At 38.6% G+C, this 22,043-nt stretch overlaps 1 protein-coding gene across 10 annotated transcripts in view; it reads left to right on the top strand.

Moving 5' to 3' along the window:
- The window catches only part of PPFIBP1 (PPFIA binding protein 1), a 189,022-nt gene that overhangs the window by 141,818 nt on the left and 25,161 nt on the right, over positions 1–22,043 (top strand). For 3 of the 10 annotated variants that reach the window (XM_047787323.1, XM_047787325.1, XM_047787322.1), the window contains 8 exons: positions 1,455–1,586; positions 5,031–5,123; positions 5,739–5,831; positions 7,436–7,550; positions 9,401–9,433; positions 11,045–11,106; positions 13,120–13,204; positions 15,458–15,612. In XM_047787323.1, the coding sequence (XP_047643279.1) occupies positions 1,455–1,586; positions 5,031–5,123; positions 5,739–5,831; positions 7,436–7,550; positions 9,401–9,433; positions 11,045–11,106; positions 13,120–13,204; positions 15,458–15,612 (768 nt within the window). The remainder of the gene's footprint in view (positions 1–1,454; positions 1,587–5,030; positions 5,124–5,738; positions 5,832–7,435; positions 7,551–9,400; positions 9,434–11,044; positions 11,107–13,119; positions 13,205–15,457; positions 15,613–22,043) is intronic. The other 7 variants (XM_047787327.1, XM_047787326.1, XM_047787324.1 and 4 more) reach the window with 6 other exon arrangements.

Raw genomic sequence — 22,043 nt, 5'->3', positions numbered from 1 at the left:
TGGAATAAAATATTAATAGGATTATAGGAGTTCCTGTTGCGGTGCACTAGAAATGAATCTAGCTAGGAACTGAGGTTGTAGGTTTGATCCCTGGCCTTGCTCAGTAGGCTGTGAGCTGTGGTGTAGGTCGCAGATGAGGCTTGAATCCTGTGTTGCTGTGGCTGTGGCGTAGGCTGGCAGCTACAGCTCTGATTTGACCCCTAGCCCGAGAACCTCCATATGCCACGGGTGTGGCCCTAAAAAGCTAAAAAATAAAAAAGATTGTAGATAATTTTCTTCTTTATGCTGTCGCATAGTTTCCTAATTTCCAACCATGAGTATATATTTTATAATTAAGAAAAAAGATAGTGAAGATGTGGTATATATACACAATGGAATACTACTCAGCCATAAAAAAGAACAAAATAATGCCTTTTGCAGCAAAATGGATGGAACTAGAGACTCTCATACTAAGTGAAGTAAGTTAGAAAGAGAAAGACAAATACCATATTATATAATATATCTAGAATCTAATATGTGGCACAAATAAACCTTTCCACAGAAAAGAAACTCATGGACTTGGAGAACAGACTTGTTGCTGAGGGGGAGGGAGTGGGATGGACTGGGAATCTGGGATTAATAAATGCAAACTGTTGCCTTTGGAATGGATAAGCAATGAGATCCTGCTGTATAGCACTGGGAACTGTATCTAGTCATTCGTGATAGAGCATGATGGAGGATAATGTGAAAAAAAGGATATATATGTATGTGTGACTGGGTCACTTTGATGTACAGTAGAAAATTGACAGAACACTAATAATGGGAAAAAAACAATAACTAAAAAAAAGATAAATATCTTATATGACTATTATTGGAAAAATTTGTAATGTATGAGGGCGCGCACACACACACACACACACACACACACACACAGAGTACTCATCTATGATAGGACCTCTAATACAATGGAGAGAGCACACATTGGAGGGAGACAGTTTAGGTTGAGTCCCTGCTTTGCCATTTCCATGCTGTATGACTTTTGGCAGGTTCTTAACCATTCTGTTCCTCAGGTTCCTCATCTGTCAAATAAGGATAATTCATGTTATCCTTATGAGATAGAAACTCATCTAACTTATGAGTTTCTATCTCATAAAAATGTTTTGAGGTTTGAACCACGTAGTACATGTAATAGTGCCTGGCACATAGGAAACATAATAGCATCATCAGTGTTATCATCAGGCTTAAGAATGTATAAGGTTTATATATGTGTATATCAGTATAAGTTGCTCCAATTAGCAGACATGTGCTGCTTGTTAAGCATTGGTTAAGCCCAATTTTCCAAATGTACCTGTTCAGTAATTAATCTTCACATCCTCTACTTACTAGTTACTGCTTTGCAGTCATAGGTGAGACACATGCACAGGTGACTGTTTACAATAAAACAACTTTTGAATATATCTCGTAAATTCCAATAGGAGCTTCTGAGTAGGACATCCTTAGAAACGCAGAAGTTGGATCTGATGGCTGAAATATCTAACTTGAAGTTAAAATTGACGGCTGTAGAGAAGGACAGATTGGATTATGAAGACAGATTCAGAGACACAGAAGTAAGTGATACCCCTGCTCTCTCTTTATGTACATATATATGTACATATATGTATGCATACATTTATATCTCACACATACATATTCTTAGAGCAAATTGAAATTCCTTGGAGGTGTGATGGAGAGGCAGTTTATGCCCTCATTATTCATGCTTTTTTTAATAATAAACTTTAATTACATTGACTTTTTATCACTAAATTGGAGTGGCAATTTTTATTTTAAGACTTTTGATATGAAATGTTAATCCTTTCATTAGTCTTCAGAAATTCTTTTGACTTTAGGACATTTAGAGTTTCTATCTAGCTAGCCATCCATGCATCCATTTGTCCATCTGTTGACCCATAGTGGTTTTCTTCATTGTGGAAATAGTGGGTTTAAGTGTGTGATTTTACTAATAGTTTTTATTCAGGCACACTGATTATTTACAATATAATAAGTAGATTTTTAAATATGTATAGAAAATACACTTTCATTATAGAATTATAAAAATCACAGGTTTTAGTGGTCATTTAATTTGTCCTTCTACTTTTGGTCTATTCCAATTAAATAGAGCACACCCTACTTTTGTGAAATTCAGGGTAGATTAAACAACTTGAAATACCCACTTTCGTGGCTAAACCAGCTTTCTTGTTTGTTTGACTTAATTTATTATTAATCCAGATCTTCTAGTTTAACTGCTGTTAGTTGGGAGGGGGGTTGTTCAGGGTATGTCCATGTGAGGTCTATTCATTTGAAAAGAAATATGAAGATCTGCATACATTTTTTTTCTTTCCTAGAGCCATCTCTCTTTTTTTTCTTTTTATTTTGTGTCCCCAGTTAGAGTACTGGAGAGGTGTCATACTAGATTAGAAAATGATTACCAAGGAGGAGAGAGAAGAAATCATTTACTTAATTTTTCCCTCTGTCTTCATTTCAATTATTCATTTTATGCATGCCATCATGATATGAGATAAATTACATATATTATCTACTGTCTGACAGTCTTTAACAATTCTGAAATTTTTTTAAATATTTACTTTTTTTTTGCTATTTCTTGGGCCGCTCCGCGGCATATGGAGGTTCCCAGGCTAGGGGTCCAATCGGAGCTGTAGCCACTAGCCTATGCCAGAGCCACAGCAACTTGGGATCCGAGCCACGTCTGCAACCTACACCACAGCTCACGGCAACGCCGGATCTTTAACCCACTGAGCAAGGGCAGGGACCGAACCCGCAACCTCATGGTTCCTAGTCGGATTCGTTAACCACTGCGCCACGACGGGAACTCCTTCATTGCTATTTTTTAAATTAAATTTTCTGTCGAAGAGGTAAGTCTTGGTGTATGTGTGTGTGTATGTATATATATGCACACACATAATATATATATAAATGTGTATATATGTATATCATATACATAATATATTGTGTGTGTGTGTGTATATAATTACTTCCTCAGTAGCAAAGGAAATCCCCAATTTGGTTCATGGTTTAATCTGAAAGCTCTTTGTCAATCACCTACATGTTTCTCATTTAATTGAGACCCAGGCTGTTCAAACTTAGAAAATTACCTACTTTCTTTAAAATTCTTGATTTTGTGCTTTCTTTAAAAATCTCTTTGGATATTTCCTCTTTCCCTTTCTATCTTTCCCTGGTTCCACAGGTGCTACATAACACAGTGGTTGGTAGAATTTAGTCAACAGATGGATAATATGGCAATGGAGCTAACTTTGGTGTCTGGAAAGAGGTTTTAGTTTTGGGGGATCAAGAGGTGGCCTTTTACATTATATATACACAGAGTTTAGGGAAAGTCTTAACCTGTGTAACTGTACAACTGTGGTTAATTTGGATAGAAGGTGTTAACCAAACATTGGGACTAAATCAAAAGTATCTGTTTTATGATTATTTTTGTAAGACCCCAGAGTAACATTTAGAACTCTTGAGTTTGTCTGCATGTTTTATATAACCTTTTTTTTTTTCTTTTTTTGGTGCTTCCTCACTTTACTCCTGCATTCTCTCATATGCAAGGTGATCTTGTCATTAAACTTGTAGTAAACTCAATCCCTGATAATTTTTAAACAACTATTCAACAATATTGGTAAAATATACTATGCACATACTCAGAGATTATAGGATATTTGATAAATTTTGTTATATATGAAAATAATTAAAATAGTCTTCAAAATTAAAACTGAATTGACTATGCTCATTTTCCTCTTATTTTCCCTTGACTGAATGTTTTCCCAGCTGTTTCATGAATCCAGAATTCTTTGCCTGAGAATTTTAGATTATTTGGAGATGAATTTCTAAGAAAACATTGAAGTAGGAAAGAAGTATTGGCCCTTCCATATGATTAGGGGTAAAAGTTTTGAAACCTTGGAACATGGAGGGCTTGCCTGTCCTAGGAATTGCTGATATAGATGGTTAGCATTGTTCAACAATGCCCCCTTCTGGTAAGAATACAGATGTCAGAAATGAATTTCTGTGGAGAGTTCTTTGAAAGGGAAAAGGGAAAGGTAACGGGTTTTCTTTTTTAGAAGTACTGAACTTCTGATAAGAAATAAATTAGAAGTAATTTTTATTCTCTTTTTTAAAGTTTTATATTAAGGAGCTATGTCTAGATTTTCCAGCTTCAGTTATCACAGGAAGATAGGGCTTCTCTTTTCCTTTTTCCCCTTCAGCCGCACCTGTGGCATATTGAAGTTCCTGGGCCAGGGGTGGAATGTGACCTGCAGCTGCAACCTACGCTACAGTTGTGGCAATGCTGGATCCTTAACCTGCTGCGCTGGGCTGGGGCTTGAACCCATGCCACCTCAGAGACAACCCCAGATCATTAACCCACTGCACCACAGAGGGAACTCCAAGAAAGGACTTCTTTCTGATTAGAAATTTACTTCATATTTGTAGTGTTTCCACAATGGATAATTGAGATCCAAGCTGCATCTGCAGCCTACATCACAGCTCATAGCAATGCCGAATCCTTAACCCACTGAGCGAGGCCAGGGATCAAACCTACAACCTCATGGTTCCTAGTCAGATTTGTTTCCACTGTGCCACAACAGGAACTCCTGTGAAAATATTTTTTAGGAATATCCACCTATCACTGAAAAGGCCCTAAAAGTAAATGGCTTTCCTGAAGAAAATTTCTCTGGATTATTTTAGAAAGAGTTTATATAGGACTTGTAGTCTAAGAGTAGTTGCTCAGTGATAGTAAGTGATTAGCTACCTTTCTTAAAAATATAATCACCTTTCCTTTTCATAGTCCCATCACTTTAGGACAGAGGCATTGGGAACTTAAAGCAGGTTTCAACTGGAAAAAAGCTTTGGTTCTCAAGGAGATAACATTCCTTTTGTCTGATCTAATTCATCCAGCTTTAACCCAGAAACTATTGACTGACAATTTCCAAGCTGCTCTTTGGTATGATAATTGTGTACAGCTTTCCTAATGTATTTCCTTGTTTCTTTTTGGACAGGGACTAATGCAGGAAATCAATGATTTGAGGTTAAGAGTCAGTGAAATGGACACTGAAAAACTTCAGTATGAAAAAAAGCTGAAATCTACTAAAGTAAGTCTCCTCAATGGCAAACATTTTTGAAATCTACATTTTATTTTATTTTGCTTTTTTTTTTTAGGGCTGCACCCTCAGCATATGGAGGTTCCCAGGTTAGGGGTCCAATCAGAGCTACAGCTGCCAAGCTACACCAGAGCCACAGCAATGCAGGATCCAAGCCACATCTGCCACCAACACCACAGCTCAGGGTAATGCCGGATCCTTAACCCACTGAGCGAGGCTGGGGATCGAACCCTCAACCTCATGGTTCCTAGTCAGATTCGTTTCTGCTGCACCACAGAAGGAACTCCATCAATGGCAAACATTTTTAAACAAATGACTCCACTCTTGATCTATGATCAATAATAGAAACAAAATATGTTTCCTACTTAGTATATGATAAAGAAGGCATTTTACAAGTGAATGAAGTTTTTGTCCAAGCTGGAGACCATCTTGAGTTTAAATACTACTACTCTGAATAAAAAGCAGGGTTTAACTTACCTAATAGAACACAACCTGTCATTTCTCTTAATTACCTAACCTCCTTTATGAACTGATACTGCTTTCTTGGTGACTTAGCTTGTCTTTTTCTATCTATAGTTTTCTTTCACTCCTCTGTCTCTCTCCCAGTCTTTAATGGCAAAACTTTCTAGCATGAAAATCAAGGTGGGTCAGATGCAGTATGAAAAGCAGCGGATGGAACAAAAGTGGGAGTCACTAAAGGTGTAGTAGACCTTGGGTAATGGGGTCCATGATCTGTTGCTTTTCTGGCTTGTGTCGTTTTGCTGTGATGGTGTTTTTAGTGGTGTGTGCATTCATTGTGTGTGTGTGTCCTCTGTGTTTTAAAAATATGTTTAAGACTGATTAAAGGGACAAGGTGATCCCTAACATTGTTTTCCGAACCATATGAAATAGTGAAAAGCCATAAAGAGGTAAAAGTATTCGCTTATACATTAAATCTCACTCCTTTAGACTGTGTAAGATCCAAGCATGGTAAAAATTATTGCAGAAGTTTACCTATGAAAGAACTCCATTTTGTATCGGTAGTAGATCCTGCTTTTTCCCTTGAGGACTTTCTCAAAGGTAAATGCATCCAGCAGTTCTGTTGTGACAGTGAGTAGAAGGTACTGCTTAGAAGAAGCACAGTGCAACTGAAAATGTCTTGTATTTGGTGTCCATTCCTACCATAAGTAAAAACTATAGGACCAATTTCTTAGCTCCATTAGAGAACATCTTCTGATTCTAGACCTAACAAATATCTTTAGAGACTGAATATAAAATGTGTGATTGAAAATAAAAGTGCACTTATTAGCACTGCATAGCTTTATTTCCTGTGTGCCAGCAAAACTTAAATTTCCTAAAGATAATTCTTTTCTTTTTTTTTTTTTTGTCTTTTTGCTATTTATTGGGCCACTCCCGCGGCATATGGAGGTTCCCAGGCCAGGGGTCAAATCGGAGCTGTAGCCACCAGCCTACGCCAGAGCCACAGCAACGCTGGATCCAAGCTGCGTCTGCAACCTACACCACAGCTCACGGCAGCACCGGATCCTTAACCTACTGAGCAAGGCCAGAGATCGAACCTGCAACCTCATGGTTCCTAGTCAGATTCGTTAACCACTGCGCCACCACGGGAACTCCCTAAAGCTAATTCTTTACCAAAATGAACCTGAAATGAACATTAGTAAATACAGCGCTGGACCTGGTATCTTAAATAGTTGCGTAGTTTAAAAGTAAAGTTTTAAAATCTGTTTCTCTCCATTGTGGGAGGAGATTTTAATCTTTTCTCTTTGTGATGAGGACGAATTATTTAGTCCCATATTTTGGCTAAAGTCGTCCGTCACCTACTACCTTACTCTCTAATTAAGCTCTGTCTCGTGCAGGGAATATGAGTGCCATCTTGAAATGCCGAATAAATGTCAAGCAAGTCTTAATATATTATTTTCCAATTTGCATTTTGTTTCACTTTTATGACACTAAGCATCTAATTCGATTATCTTCCTTGATCAACTTAGACTTTTTATTTAACATAAGATTTAAATCTTAGGGCTACCCTAGTCCTAATTACACTTTAAAAGATTTACTTTTAACTTGGTCATAAAGAAGCTTGAAATAATTATACCATAATTATTATAAATTAGACGTTTAGTAATTGTCTTGCTTCCTGTTTATCATTGCCACTGTCTGATTTCTGAAGTTTGCGTCTTAATTCTTGTAGTTTTTGTTTGTTTCGTTCATAAAAACTAATTAATTTAAGAGCTAACAGACTCTCTGAGTCTTCCCTTCTGGTCATAATGAATTTCCTTTTTTAATGAATATATCATTCATAGGAGGAACTGGCATCGCTAAAAGAACAGCTGGAAGAGAAGGAATCTGAAGTTAAAAGACTACAGGAAAAATTGGTTTGCAAGATGAAAGGAGAAGGAATTGAAATTCTTGATCGAGGTAAGAATAGGTATTTAACATTTGTTATCTTATTGTGTTAAAATTGTCCAAGATCTATAAAAGAAACTGAAGTTAGATGATGTATAATCTTAGCATCAAAGAGAGAGAAGAGTAGCATAGACGCCTCTTGGTCCAGGACCCCAGGCCCTCCTCTGAGACTCTTTACTCTGCTTGGACATCTTCCTGTTGAGCAGCTAGAGGAGGGCACCCCTCTACTTTAGTGGGTATTTTATTTTATTTTATTTTTTGGCCATGTGTGTGGCACAAGGAAGTTCCCGCCACAGCAATGACCCAAGCCACAACAGTGACAACACCAGGTCCTTAACCACTAGGCCCACCAGGGAACTCCAGTGGGTATTTTATTTTAAATTACTATCTGGTAAATTCACATCATGAGAGAATTCTTGTCCAAATTGCAATACAAGGGAATGTCAAAAAGTATTAAAAGGAACAAAAACAATGTCCCAAGATCATTTCCCTCTGAGCTGAACTTAATAAACTAAAACATTTAGGAACCTTGCTGGCCATTTTTGAGAGGAGCTGGGGAAAGGCTCTGTACCTTGGAAAGTTAATCAGCATTTCTTATTGTACCCTCAACCTTCTAGAAAGCAAAATAGGTTATTTCTATTTTAGGAAAAGTGTGTGAACTTATCAAAAAAAGCTGTTTTCATGAGTTGAGGAAGTTTTTCCTGGATGTTATATGGACTTTAATTTTTCATAAATTTCGGTTATAACTGACAGAAAATAACTTGAAATGTGGAGTTTTTTAAATTCAGAAATAGGAATGTGTTGTAACATCTGACAACATCAGGTCAAGTTTAACCTTTCTTTGTTCTTGCAAATGATGTGGCAAAAGCACCTTCCAACTCACTCAAAACAGAACAAATTGCAGTTAGTGTAGCCTTGGGACATTTTTATCTATTATGTGAACATGGTAACACTATTGTCTCTACAGTGAGGGGCTTGGATGGGATCACCTCTGGAGTCTTCTTGGCTCTAGAATACCCTGGCTTTCTGTACCTGTAGGTTATCACAATTCCCTCAGAAGTCTCAATTCATCAAATATTGAGGGCAATGGACGTTTCCCCTTTATTTTGGCATATGTCGAATGCATGTTCTGAAGGGACATTCAGAGGCAGGTCATGCTTTCAGAACTTTAAGGAAAAAAAATGGAATCATAGGACTTGTGAGTTAGAGAGTATGTGAGAGTAGTGCCACCCAAAGGTCAGATCTGAGGACTAGCACTGGTCTGTGAACCGCTTGTTAGCAGTTCACAGCCAGGTAAATACAGACATTGAGAGCTGGTATTTAGAAACTTCATGGAATCTGATGTTGACACAACATCTCACTGCATGATCCATGGACTTACCTCCTTGGACAGGAGAGAGACCATTTCAGTGTTGCTAAACTTGAGTGATGAGATGACTCTGCCAGAAGCATGTTCAGCAGGGTCACGTATGGGTCTGTAACAGAAATGTGAAAAACAGCCAATGCAACATTAGCTGGTTTTTCATCGCAGTTAGTGTAAGAAGCACTTGTACTCCAAAGGCCCAATTTTAATATGAGAAAATCAAGGTTCAGAAAGAGGAAGTAACAAGGTTCAGAAAGGGGTAGTAATTCAAATTTAGATTTTCTGGTCAGTAACACCAGGCTTTCTTTCTAACCTCACAGAGAGCGTACTCTATTGTGGTACCAGTCCTAAAGTCATAAAATAATGCTTCCTATTCAGTCTTTATAAGGTTAGAATCTCTTTATTTTAGGTAAGAAGAGTCTAAATGATAGCGCTTTTAAACTATTACCTATTGTCGTAATGTATGCTAACTTCCAATTCGATGGGTTTTCCCACACAGATGAAAATTTTAAAAAGAAGCTCAAAGACAAAAGTAAGGTTTTTGGTGTATTTCCATCAGCCTTGACATTCACCAAAAGTACCACTTGGACTGTTCTTTGCATGTTTTTTAAAAAGCATTTCTCTCACCAAAGACATAAAGTTGCTTCATCAATAAGCCCCCCATTTCTTCAGAGTTTATAAAACAGAGGGCAAACGAACAAACGGTAAAAACAAGGAGTGAAAGACTATTTTGCAGACTGTACCTGACTCAGCCATTTTGCGATGCAGGATACAGCAGGGCGCCCAGAGTGATGGAAGTGAGAAAGTGTTTTCTCTGTGACCAGGGGATACAGGGTCAGAGGAGAAAATAATATTTATACTCCTAAGGAAACCTGCTATTTTAAGGTGGACCATGGTTGAAGATTATTTTGAACTTGCTTTTGCTTTCCAATGTTTTGTAGCTCATTTTTCACCCAAATCTACATTAGGGGCTTTTGTAAACATACCCTCTTATATTACCCAGGCTGCCTGACAGATTATCTAATGTAGCATAAAGTAAAGCCTTAGTAGGCTCTTTCCTCCAGATGTTAAATTCTGAAGGGAACTTGCTTTTAAAAAAAAAAAAGGAAGAAAGAAAAGAAAAAAGAAAAGCAGTTTCTACAGAGTATATCTTAATCGAAGATGTTTTATTGGTGCTAAATGATGTACCACTGTTTTAAAATTTACTTTCAGTAGTTTTTTTTTTTTTTTCTTAAAAGGAGACAACTTTAGCTTGAACTTTTTTCCCTGTTTCAATTTTTTAAATGTGTGATTTCATTTTAGGTTGGCTTTCCATGTTTAAAATTTTTTCTTTTAACCACAGCATGTGGAGTTCCCAGATGAGAGGTCACATCTGAGAGCCACAGTGGCAGCCTACGGGCCACAGCTGCAGCAACGTCAGATCCTTAACCCATAGTATCAGGCTGGGGATCGAACCTGCATCCCAGTGCTCCAGAGATGCTGCTGATCCCTTTGTAACACAGAAGGAACTCCTAAAATATTTATTTTTATTCTTAAAGTAACATGCTTTTGTATATTTGCATATCACATTTTGAGGAGAATCCCATTCACCTTACTTTGGCCTTTGTATTTTAAAATAGTTTTGGAAATGAAGTTTATAGATGAAGCAAAGTCCTTGTTATCCTCTGTATGGAACCTACAGCCAGCTTCATAGCATGACCACCCATGTAAGCATCACGTTCCACCAGGCCCTTGCCATTCATGTCACCGTCTTGATTATAACCGAACATCATTTTCTCTGCTTTTGTCTCATATACACTGGACATTGCTTTCACCTGCTTTATAGGTATCTTTGAAAACTCCATGTTTTTACTGTCACATCACTGAAATTTCATCTTCAGTGTTCTCATGAGGGTTTTGTTCTTGCTTTTGAGAGAGGGTTGTTGTTTCCTTTCTGGAATGATGACTCTTGAGGTGAGATGGAAAGCGTTCATTTTTCAGATTTTCCCAAAGAGAATATAAGTGATAAACATGCCTTTGAAAACAATCAGAACAAATTATTAACATCTTTCCCTTAAACCATTTTGATCTGAAGAGTCAGTAGCTTCTTGTCGTCGCATGTATACAGTTAACTGGCTTCTGATTTGATGTTCTGATATTTCAGATATTGAAGTACAAAAAATGAAAAAGGCCGTGGAGTCTCTGATGGCAGCAAATGAAGAAAAGGTATCTAGATGAAATTTAAGTATTTATTTGCATGCGCTATAACATCATTTTGATCACTCCATGCATTTTCGTCAGATGTCCCCATTGGAAAGAACATCCCCTAAACACAACTGACATTAAGGGGCAAGCGTTTTTCCCTTCCTGCCCAAGTGGGCCTGCTTGGGGGACGGGGTTGCAGACATGCTTGTGCTGTGGGCACAGGAGTGGGGATGAACAGCACTGACTCCACTGAGAATCCACCCCTCCTGCCCACGGCCTTGAATTTTGAAAGTGATCAGCTCTTTATGTTCAGGTGACAAATGAAAGGATACAGTCCACAGTACATCCTTTCTGTGGTCCCAGGAAATTCTGGGCTGCCATATGAATGCTGAAGGAGGTCTCCATGGCAGCTGTAGCCCCATGATCACATCGATTTTCTTTTCTGTGAACGTGTTATTGCCTTCACACTCCTGGCCTCTTTCGCATCTGGGATTGTCTCTGCTTTCTGACTGGTGAGATACCAGGAAAAAAAGGAACAGGCACCAGGAAACCAAGGATGGCCCTAGACGCTTTGTTTTAGCTAAGCTAGCCTAATGCCAAGCCTCCAGGAGTGCTTCTCCTCCAGCTGTTGCTTCTTCTCACTTCATCCTGCTAAGAGCAGGAATGCAGAGAGCCTACTAAGGAATCATGTTTCTTCATGGCCTCCTTGACCAGCCAGGGCCACACAAATGGGTTCAACTCCTGCCATTGGAACTGTTCTCCCCTCGTGTCCCTTAGTGACTGGAACAAGGAGATACTTGCCCAAGAAAAGAATCATTTCAAGGAAGTGAAAAACTAGGAAAATGCTAAAAAACTCCATCTTGATCTTTTTCCCTCCTCATAAATTTCTTTCTCTTAATCCCGCCTACTCTGTTTGTTTATTTTTGCCTTTGGTTCTCTTTGTTCTTTATTCCACAGAAATAAACTCATTCTCCTACCCACCCACCCCCCACAGTGGTTTCTTTTTGCTAGTCTTTCCCACATCAAATTAAAAGAAAAGTCATTAACAAGCTGCTCACATAAATATAATTTGAAAACAAAACCACTGAAATTCATTTTATTTTCATTGCTCTCTCTCAAAAAGCAGCAATAACAAACAAAACTACTCATGTTGAATGAGGGCTTAGTGGGTGCTCAAATTTCTATAGGATCACCAAGAATGACGTAACTTCTTGGTGGTCCAAGAAGGCTTGAAAGAGGACATATTTGGGCAAATTCCGAGGAGGAGCAAGAGTCATTAATCAGGAAAATGAATGATTCTGGGCAAAGGATCCATGAGTGAAAACATGTCTCAAAACCAAGGCTTGAAACAACCGAGTGCATGCTGGGAACATTCTGGAGTGCGAGACATAGGTGGAGGGCGTGGGTGTATGAGGACATGCTACGGTGAGGATCCAGCATCACCATAAGCTGTGGTGTAGGTTACAGATGCAGCTAGGACCTAGAGTTGCTGTGGCTGTGGTGTAGGCCTGCAGCTGCAGCTCCAACTTGACCCTTAGCCTGGGACCTTCCATATGCCACAGGTGCAGCCTTTTAAGACAAAGAAAGAAAAAGGATGGAAAGTATCTAGTGTGTTCAGTAAAGAGAAGGTCACTGCTGACTAGTTGAATCAACTTTGGTAGAGCGTTTTCAGGAGGGAAAAGCTGGATGGTGATTAATGACGGCTGGTCAAGATAGCAAGCTTAGATCTTTCAAGCTCTGGCTTAGAGAGGAGAGTAATTAAAGTTAATGTTGGGGTTTATTGTTGGTTTTGTATCTTATTACCTTGTTTTTGTTTTTTAAAGACGGTAGTTGAAGGATAGGATCTCTAAATTTAGAGATGCTTTATCTCTGATGTAAGTAGGAAAAATACTCTAGACATTACCCGTTGTACTAAAGTTTAGAAGTATTCTTTGAATAATGTAAATAATTCACATCTACTTATTCTTTGTGTCATAATTACCTTTATGGTTTTAAAACCATAATATTGAAGATGATAATCTATTTCGTTAATAGGATCGGAAAATAGAAGATCTTCGACAGTGCCTGAACAGGTACAAGAAGATGCAAGACACAGTGGTGCAGGCCCAAGGTCAGAAAGGTAGTAGCTCTAAAGGCTTTTCTGCTTCACTTGTTTTTAAGTGGCTCTGAACTTTTTATATATGGCCTCAATTTCTTTCATGGAGTGTATCCATTATATCAAATTAAATAGCTCATTCATTCATTCAGCGGTATTAGTAGGCATCTGTTCCCTACCAGGATGTGTAGGCTGATACATTGTTGGTTGGTTGCTCAAGGAGAGCCTCTCCAAGGAGGTGATTAGATCTCATTCCAGAGAGAGAAGGGGCTGGGGGGTGGGGGTGAGGGGAGCAGCACATGCAAGAGCCTCAGGGGAAAAAGACTTTTGGTGTGTTTATAGCACAGGGAACTCTATTCAATATTCTATAATAACCTGTATGGGAAAAGAATCTAAAAAAGAATGGATTCGTGTATATGTATCACTGGATTGCTTTGCTATACTCCTGAAACTAACATTAACATTGTAAATCAACTATATTCCAATATCAGATAAAAATTTAAAAAGAAGGAAGAATCAAGGAAGAGCAGATTAATTTCTGTCATTAGACTACATTGAGAAACGGGGTGAAATCAGAGAATTGCACTAGCATAATCACTTCTGGCATTTTCACGTAATTCTGAACTTTTTTCTATACATATATAGTTACAAGAGATACTTTTTAACCATATATAGCAGGATGGAATTTTATAAACCTTAGAAAATTAGGTCCTATCCCATTGCAGAGTTATGCAAACAGTGATTTTTCACTGGGATTTATATTTATTTAGATAATCCTCAGGCAATTTGAAGAATATCTAAATTCTAATAAAAATTAGAGTAAAAATCTAATAAAACCTAAATTAAAAAGTTATGTCTAATTAGCACTTTAAACAAGTGTCTGATTTGCCATTTAGTATTACTCCGAGAACAGTTGGAAGGACCATTCTGTTTTTAAACAAAGAATATCTGGCACTGTTGTTCAGCACTTAATCCTTTTTATTTTTTATTTTTTTGTCTTTCTGCCTTTTGTAGGGCCGCTCCCTCGGCAGATGGAGGTTCGCAGGCTAGGGGTCTAATCAGAGCTGTAGCCACTGGCCTATACCACAGCCACAGCAACATGGGATCCAAGCCAGTCTGTGACCCATACCACAACTCATAGCAATGCTGGATCCTTAATCCACTGAGCAAGGCCAGGGGTCGAACCCTCAGCCTCATGGTTCCTAGTCAGATTCGTTAACCACTGCACCACGACGGGAACTCCAGCACTTAATTCTTTTCATTTCTAGAGTTTTGAAAAACTCTCAGAGTTGCTGCTTTGCTGATTGTGCAGTTGGTTTTCTCCACTTATTTTTTTCTGCTTTAAAATGAAATGAGTGGCATAAAAAGATCCTCTTAAGGGATCAAAAGGTCGTCTATCCCTTTTACTTTTCCACATTTTTTTCCGAGAGTGCGGTAGTGACGGAGGGTTTTTTTTATTATTATAGTTAATTTACAATGTTCTGCCAATTTCTGCTGTACAGCATAGTGACCCAATTTTACACACACACACACACACACTCACACACACACACACACACACACACACACACACACATCTTTTTCTCACATTATCCTCAAATGGAGTTGTTTAAATGGTGATTTTGTTACTGTTCAGAATCATTTTCATTGTGCGACTGGTATTCCTCTGCCGGGTTATTTCCAAACTGAAATTTATAAAGCCCCAAATGTTGACACAAAATTACGAGAGGGTTGTTGGACTAAGGTTAACTTTTTTGTTTTGTTTTGTTTTTGAGGGCCGCACCTGCGGCATATGGAAGTTTCCAGGCTAGGGGTTGAATCGGAGCTGTACCTGCCTGTCTACACCACAGCAACAGCATTGTGGGATCTGAGCCACATTTGCGATCTACACCGCGGCTCACAGCAATGCCAGATTCCTGACACACTGAGTGAGGCCAGTGATCAAACCCTCATCCTCATGGATACTAGTCAGATTTGTTTCTGCTGCACCACAATGGAAACTCCCAACTTTTAATGTCAATGCTGTGAGTCCATGATTGTGTCTGTTAAACCTCTTTTAATTAATACCGCTCCTGGATACCCATGTGGCCTTCAGGTGCTCCCCCTTGAAGATGTTTCCTTGACCCCATATTGTTCTTCAGGTGAGGCCAAAAGTTGACTCTGATTTTTGAGGATCAGAAGAATTTTATATTCAAGATAATTGGGATTCTTAATCTTCCTCCAAAAGTGAAAAATGAAAAGCTGCTATTATCCGCTTTCTGCTTTGTTGTTCCCTAGGCCAAGATGATGACTTTGAAGATCTGCTCCCTTCCAGCTCCTTCTCCACTTTGCTGGATGTGCAGGGTTTTAGTGAGCTGGAGAAAAACCTGTCACCTACGCCAGTAATGGGATCTCCTAGTCCTGACCCATTTAACACAAGTGCTCCAGAAGAGGTATTCATAGGCTCTTACTCCTTTTTTCATGTTAAGGAGACTCTGTCGTGAGAAGTTAAAGTGCTATTGGTAACATCAAACATGTGGGTATTTTCCTCACTTGGATTACTCAGTTGCTTTGTCCTGGCAATTTTTCTGACCTCCAGGTCTTTATCTGACATACATATTTTTTCCATCCCTTTAATAAATAAAACCTTGGGCAATATCACAATTGCTTACCTAATTCAGGAAAAACTTATGAATCCCTTGGGGATGGATGTCATCTTCAATATGAGATTATAATCTATTTACGGTAGAATAAGGGAGTAAGTAAAGTGGGGGTAAAGTGAGATTATATAAATTGTTTTCGGTCACTTGTAATGGTAAGTCGGAAAGATGCAAAATTTCAGTTAACATGCTGGGCATTGTGGAGCCATGTATTGCTTGGGGTACCCAAACCTGAAGTCAGCAAAATGGATTTGGTCTATACGCGTAGTTATGGCAAAACAGTAAGAAGCAAATTGCCCTGAAAGATACATTGATTGCTTGATCTCTTAATAAATATGGCATCTTCTTCATGGAAGTTCTGATTCATGAGATCTGTAGTATTGGAAAGTTGCTTCAAAGAAGGAAATACCTTCATGTGGCCCTTCAAATTATCTTCATAAAGTTGAAGTGATGGAAAAGACTACCCATTTTATAGAAGGTGGAGATGTTGGCAATAGGGAAGACCAGATCAACAGGTCTATTAGAAGGATGAACTAAGGTGTCTACCGTGATTTTTGCTTTTTAGGGCCAAACCCGCAGTATAGGAAGTTCCCAGGTTAGGGGTCAAATCGGAGCTACAGCTACTGGCCTGCACCACAGCCATAGCAACACTGGATCTGAGCCACATCTTCAACCTACACTGCAGCTCACAGCAATGCCAGATCTTTAACCCATGAGCCAGGGAGTTAAGCAAGGCCAGGGATCAAATCCACATCCTCATGGATACTAGTTGGGTTCATTACCACTGAGCCACAACAGGAACTCTAAATAACTTTTTTTTTTTTTTTTATGGCCAAATCTGCAGCATATGGAAGTTCCCAGGAATCAAATCTGAGCCGCAACTTCAACCCATGCCACAACTGTGGCCGTGCTAGATTACTAACCCACTGTGCTACAGCAAGAACTCCAACCATGAATATTTCTGTAATCTGGTTAGTTAATAAACAGTGACTGCTTTCAAATAGAAAAAAAAAAAAAAAAAGGATGGCATAAGATTTCCCCGACTTTGTTAACCTTGAAAAAAGCAACCGGAGGGGAATGAACAGTCTTAAACCCACTTACATTACTTTCACCTCAAACTGGCACCAAAATCTATTTTTGTTACCTACTGCTCACAACCCCCCAAAACTTTGTAGTTTGAATGACAGCAATTCATTTTGCCAATGACTCTGTGGTTTGAGCAGGGCTCAGCGGGAACATCTTGTCTCTACTCCTCTTGGCATTGGCTTAGGTCATCATGTGGCTGGTGGCTGGGACCTCAGCTGAGGCTCTGACTAGAATAACTGCACTTAGCTTCCTCACCGTATGGTGGCTGGGTCCCAAGAAGAGGACTAGGCAGATTTTATCACTTTTGTGACATATCTTGGAAGTCATGTAGGATCTCTTCTCCTATAGTCTCAGGCCCAGCTAGATTCAAGGAGAGGGAACATAGACCCTTCCTGTTGGTGACAAGTGACAGTTTCACATTAGAAGAAGAACACGTGGAATGGAAAATACAATCTGCTCCTCCACTCACTGGCTTTAGCAATTTACATCCCTCCCTGAAGATCCCTCAGTCTCCTTCCACTTAGGCATCAGCATCCAGGATCTTGTCTTCCAGATCAGGTCAAGCTGTTAATGAAACTCCTCTGGTGCATTTCTTTGGACACAGCTTCTTGAATATCATTCCATTTGATTTAAAGAACGTGGAACTCAAAGGACAGACTATTTACCCCATACACACCTGGCCTAGGGTGGTGGGACAGACATAATATAACGGCTGTAGGCACTCCCATTAAAAAAGGAACACAAGGCACACAGGTGTCACTAGTCCATAGCAATGCCAAAACCCAGCCTTGTTGCCAGTTCCTTTACTGGGGCCTAGTCTTCTGGGCTCTTGGCTTCCTTTTGAGCCATCTTTCCTTTTCTGTAAGAAGGAGCCTGTATTTGCGGGTGAGAGTTTTCTGTAAAAACATTCATATAGCTCACAAAGTCTTTATTTCTTCTCATTTTCTGCTTGCTGTGTTCCTTTCAGTCTAGTTTGGTAAAATATTTTAAACATTTGGACTCTCTTCTGAATCAATATATAATCCACTCCCTTAGATAAAAGCATATCTACAAATATCTTCATAAAAAAACCTTCTCTACCTTACGTTCCCTGTAAGGCCACTGTGGGATATCCCTTTATTGTTAGTGGGATATCTCTTTATTGTTATAGGGGTTTTTTTTGTTTGTTTATTTTGTTTTGTTTTTGTCTTTTGAGGGCCGCATACTCAGCATAAGGAGATTTCCAGGCTAGGGGTCTAATCAGAGCTGTAGCCACTGGCCTTCACCACAGCTACAGCAATGACAGATCCGAGCCACATCTGCGACCAACACACGGCTCCCAGCAACGCCGGATCTTTAACCCAGTGAGCGAGGCCAGGGATGGAACCTGCAACTTCATGGTTCCTAGTCGGATTCGTTTCGGCTGCTCCATAGCGGGAACTCCTATTTTTAGAGTTTTTGATCTTTTCAAAGAGTTCAATGAGACAGCACCACCTTGAATTTTCCTGAGTCTTGACAAAGCCATACCTGTGGCTTCATTTTAAGACCATTTTCCTGATAGTACCTGTGCTCGATCTTTGCCCTGAAATCATTTCTTAATTTTCATATCTCATGTTCTGTGAAGGGAAACTAGGAATGAAAAAGTTTGATTTTTGAACTTAAAAGTCTTGGCTTCTTTAAATATAACAGTTCCTTCTTTGGTCATCTCTCTTCTAACACTTTATTATAGGTAGTAAGAATGACTTCTTTTTATATCTGTTGCTCATAGTTATGCAACAAGAATGGACAATTTGAATTGAATTCAAGAAGAACAACACTTCTCTTTTAAACGTAGAGAGGGCTAAAATATGTCATTAACAAGAAATTCTTGGGAAAGGGAATTAGAAGGTAGTCAAAGGATACGAACTTTCCGATACAAGTAAGTGCTGGGGGAGTTCCCACTGTGATGCAGTGGATTAATGATCCGGCTTGTCTCTGGAGGTGTAGGTTTGATCTTCAGCCCAGCACAGTGGGTAAAAGGATCCTTCATTGCTGCCTCTTGGATTCAGTCCCTGGTCCAGGAACATTTATGTACCACAGGTGTGACCATTTAAATAAATACATAAGTACTGTGGAAAAGTACTACAGTTAACACTGCTGTATTGTGTACTTGAAAGTTGCTAAGAATAGATCCTGAAAGTTATCACAAGCAAAAAAACATTTTTTCCCCTTTTTTTTTTTTTTGGCATCTATATAAGGTGATAGATGTCAACTAAACTTAACTAAGTCAAGTTATTATCCTGGACACCTAAAACTTACATGGTGGCTATACAGCAATTGTATCACTGAAAGGAAAAACAAACAAACAAACAAACAAAGGGATTAGTGAGGAATAGGAAATATTTTAGAGGGAAAAAAATCCCTTATTAAAAATATAATAGATGAAAAAATAATAGATGATAGCCAGTGCATGTGCTGTATTTGTAGAAAGGCTGTTGTCCTAAAGGCTACACCCAGATAACCTCACATCCTTACCAAAAATGTCTTCACTTTGTGAATTGTCATTTAATGACTGATTTTTAGTTTGGAATAAGAATGATTTGAGGAGGATTGAGAGTGTTGAGTCATATCATAAAAGGCAGGAGGGTGATTTGAGGTTGGAGTTAAAGTCCTAAAGTTTGAGAGGGTCAGCCTGCTAGTGTAGCTATTTTTCTTTATTTTATTGAAATATATAAATCATTGTATGATTTACAATGTGATAATTTCTGCTCGGCAATAAATTGATTCAGTTATACATATATACACATCCATTCTTTCCCCATGTAGATTATCCCAGAATATTGGTAGAGTTCCCTGTGCTAGATAGCAGTTCCCCACTGGCCAGACATTCCATGTGCCACCGTGTGCATATGCCATCCCAAACCCCCAATCTATCCCACCCTGCCACCCTACCTCTCCCTTTTGGTAATCATGAGTTTGTTTTCAAATTCTATGAGTCTGTTTCTGATCTGCAAATAAAGTCACTTGTATCCTTTTTTAGATTCCACATATGTGATATGATGTTTGTCTTTGACTTATTTCACTTAGTATGATAATCTCTAGGTCCATCCATGTTTCTGCAAATAGCATTAATTCATTCTTTTTTATGGCTAATATTCCATTGTGTATATGTACTACATCTTCTTTATCCATTCCTCTGTTGATGGACATTTAAGTTGCTTCCATGACTTGACTATTGTGAGTAGTGATACAGTGTACATTGGAGTGCATGTATATTTTCAAATTATGGTTTTCTCTGGATAGATGCCCAGGAGTGGGATTGCTGGATCATATGGTAGTTCTATTTTTATTTTTTGAGGAACCACCATACTGTTTTCCATAGTGGTTGCACCAGTTTACATTCCCACCAGCATTGTAAGAAGGTTGGGTCCCTTTCCTCCATGTCCTTTTCAGCATTTATTGTTTGTAGTCCTTTTAATGATGGCCATTCTATCTCAAAGTAGTTTTGATCCACATTTTTCTAACAATTAGTGATGTTGAGTATCTTTTCATGCACCACGGGATATTGAATGTAGTTCCCTGTGCTATACAGTAGGACCTTGTTGTTTAGTGTAGCTATTTTTCCCTGTGATTAGGAACCCAAGGAGGTGCATGTACTTCAAGAAATGGGATGGTAGATAAATAAAGTGCCCGGGATGGATCATAAAAGATTCAAAGTGAAAAAAAAAATGATAGTGAAATAATCTCCTCTTTTACAGCTATATGACTTGTTAAGGAACAAAATTCAACTAAGTAAATTTTAAAGGTATTATTGACTTCAGCGATTCATGAATAAAGGAGCATTCTATCAACTTTTATAGGCAGAAGGGAGCAGGAACAGGAAGTCCTACTAGGCATTTGCTAATTGGCTAAAGCAGGGTTATTTCTTTAAGTGGAGCAAAAGATCTTTCCTTAACATGGATCAAAGTTAGGTAACTTATGCTGAGCAGAAAGTGTTGATTGATTGACCTAGGCCTACCTCCTCTGTGAGAGCTGAGCATAGAAACTTAGTTACATTCAGACTTGCTAATGTGGAGCTTAGCACAAGTAACTCCATCTTGAACAGACTCCACATTTTGTACTCTTTTACAGTATCAAAGGATGAGACAACCTCAGTAACTGAAACAAAACAAACAAATAAAAACCACAATTGCTTATTTAAGTAAGGGAATTTTGTTGGTTGAGGGCATTCTCTTTGAGTGGGTCATATATAGGGCTTTTAGGATGCTTGAACCTCAGGAATTGGGCTTTCAGTGGCAGGAGTGTGTTGATATCAGCTGTGTATTGTTATGAAGGTGAGGCTGTGGTTGGTTGATTTGCTGGCATTCAGAAATGTCTTCCTGGTGTGAGTTCCTACCCTGACTAGCTGACTCCCAAGCCAAGAGCTATCTCAGATTGGTTGACTCACAGAAGTGAGTTCACTGAGGCAAGTTTTGTTCATTTTTTTACTGGAATACTTTTAAAGTGTTTCATTTATTCATGATGTGGCTCCCAATCTAACTGCTCTATGATTGTCAAAGATTACTGAAAACCAGTGTTTAGAAATTTTTTCACAAAGTCTGTCCTTAGGCATTTTAGGGGTTGGGGGGGTGTATTATGCTTTTTTTGTTGGTTTTGCTGTATTATTGTTATTATTAACCAATGTGTATTAAGTAGTACAGCCACAAAGTCCATTATCATTTGTTTTAATTACCGTTTTCATCACTTCTGTTAATTGAAGTCAGTTAGCTTATTCACATATAGAATAATAATTAACTGGCTTGACCGATGTTCTATATTTGACTAGTGGTAGAAATTAAAGTGAAAATAATGTTTCGTTTACAAAGACTTTAACCAAATCTCATCTGAAATCATTGCAACCCTATGAAGTAGACATTGTCATTTTATAGAGGAGAAAACTGATGCCCAGTGAAGTCACTTGGGCAAGGGTGTCAGAGCCAAGATTTCAACCAGGGTTTAATGTAGTTAGCATTACTATTCACTTACGTAATGGTCCTTATTATGTCTTATTCTCAATAGTCAGTGTCTTCTTCAGAAGCAAGTCCAAAAATTACTTTCTGTATTTTCTCTGATTAACACTTCTAGGTGTTTATATCCTGAGACCATTTTTTCAAGGTGAGAGTAGAGTTCTAAACACAGGT

Source organism: Phacochoerus africanus, chromosome 7 (assembly GCF_016906955.1).
Source record: "Phacochoerus africanus isolate WHEZ1 chromosome 7, ROS_Pafr_v1, whole genome shotgun sequence".
Lineage (NCBI taxonomy): Eukaryota > Metazoa > Chordata > Mammalia > Artiodactyla > Suidae > Phacochoerus > Phacochoerus africanus.
Note: the sequence above shows the minus strand (reverse complement) of the source record. Positions and strands in the feature narration are given on the sequence as shown.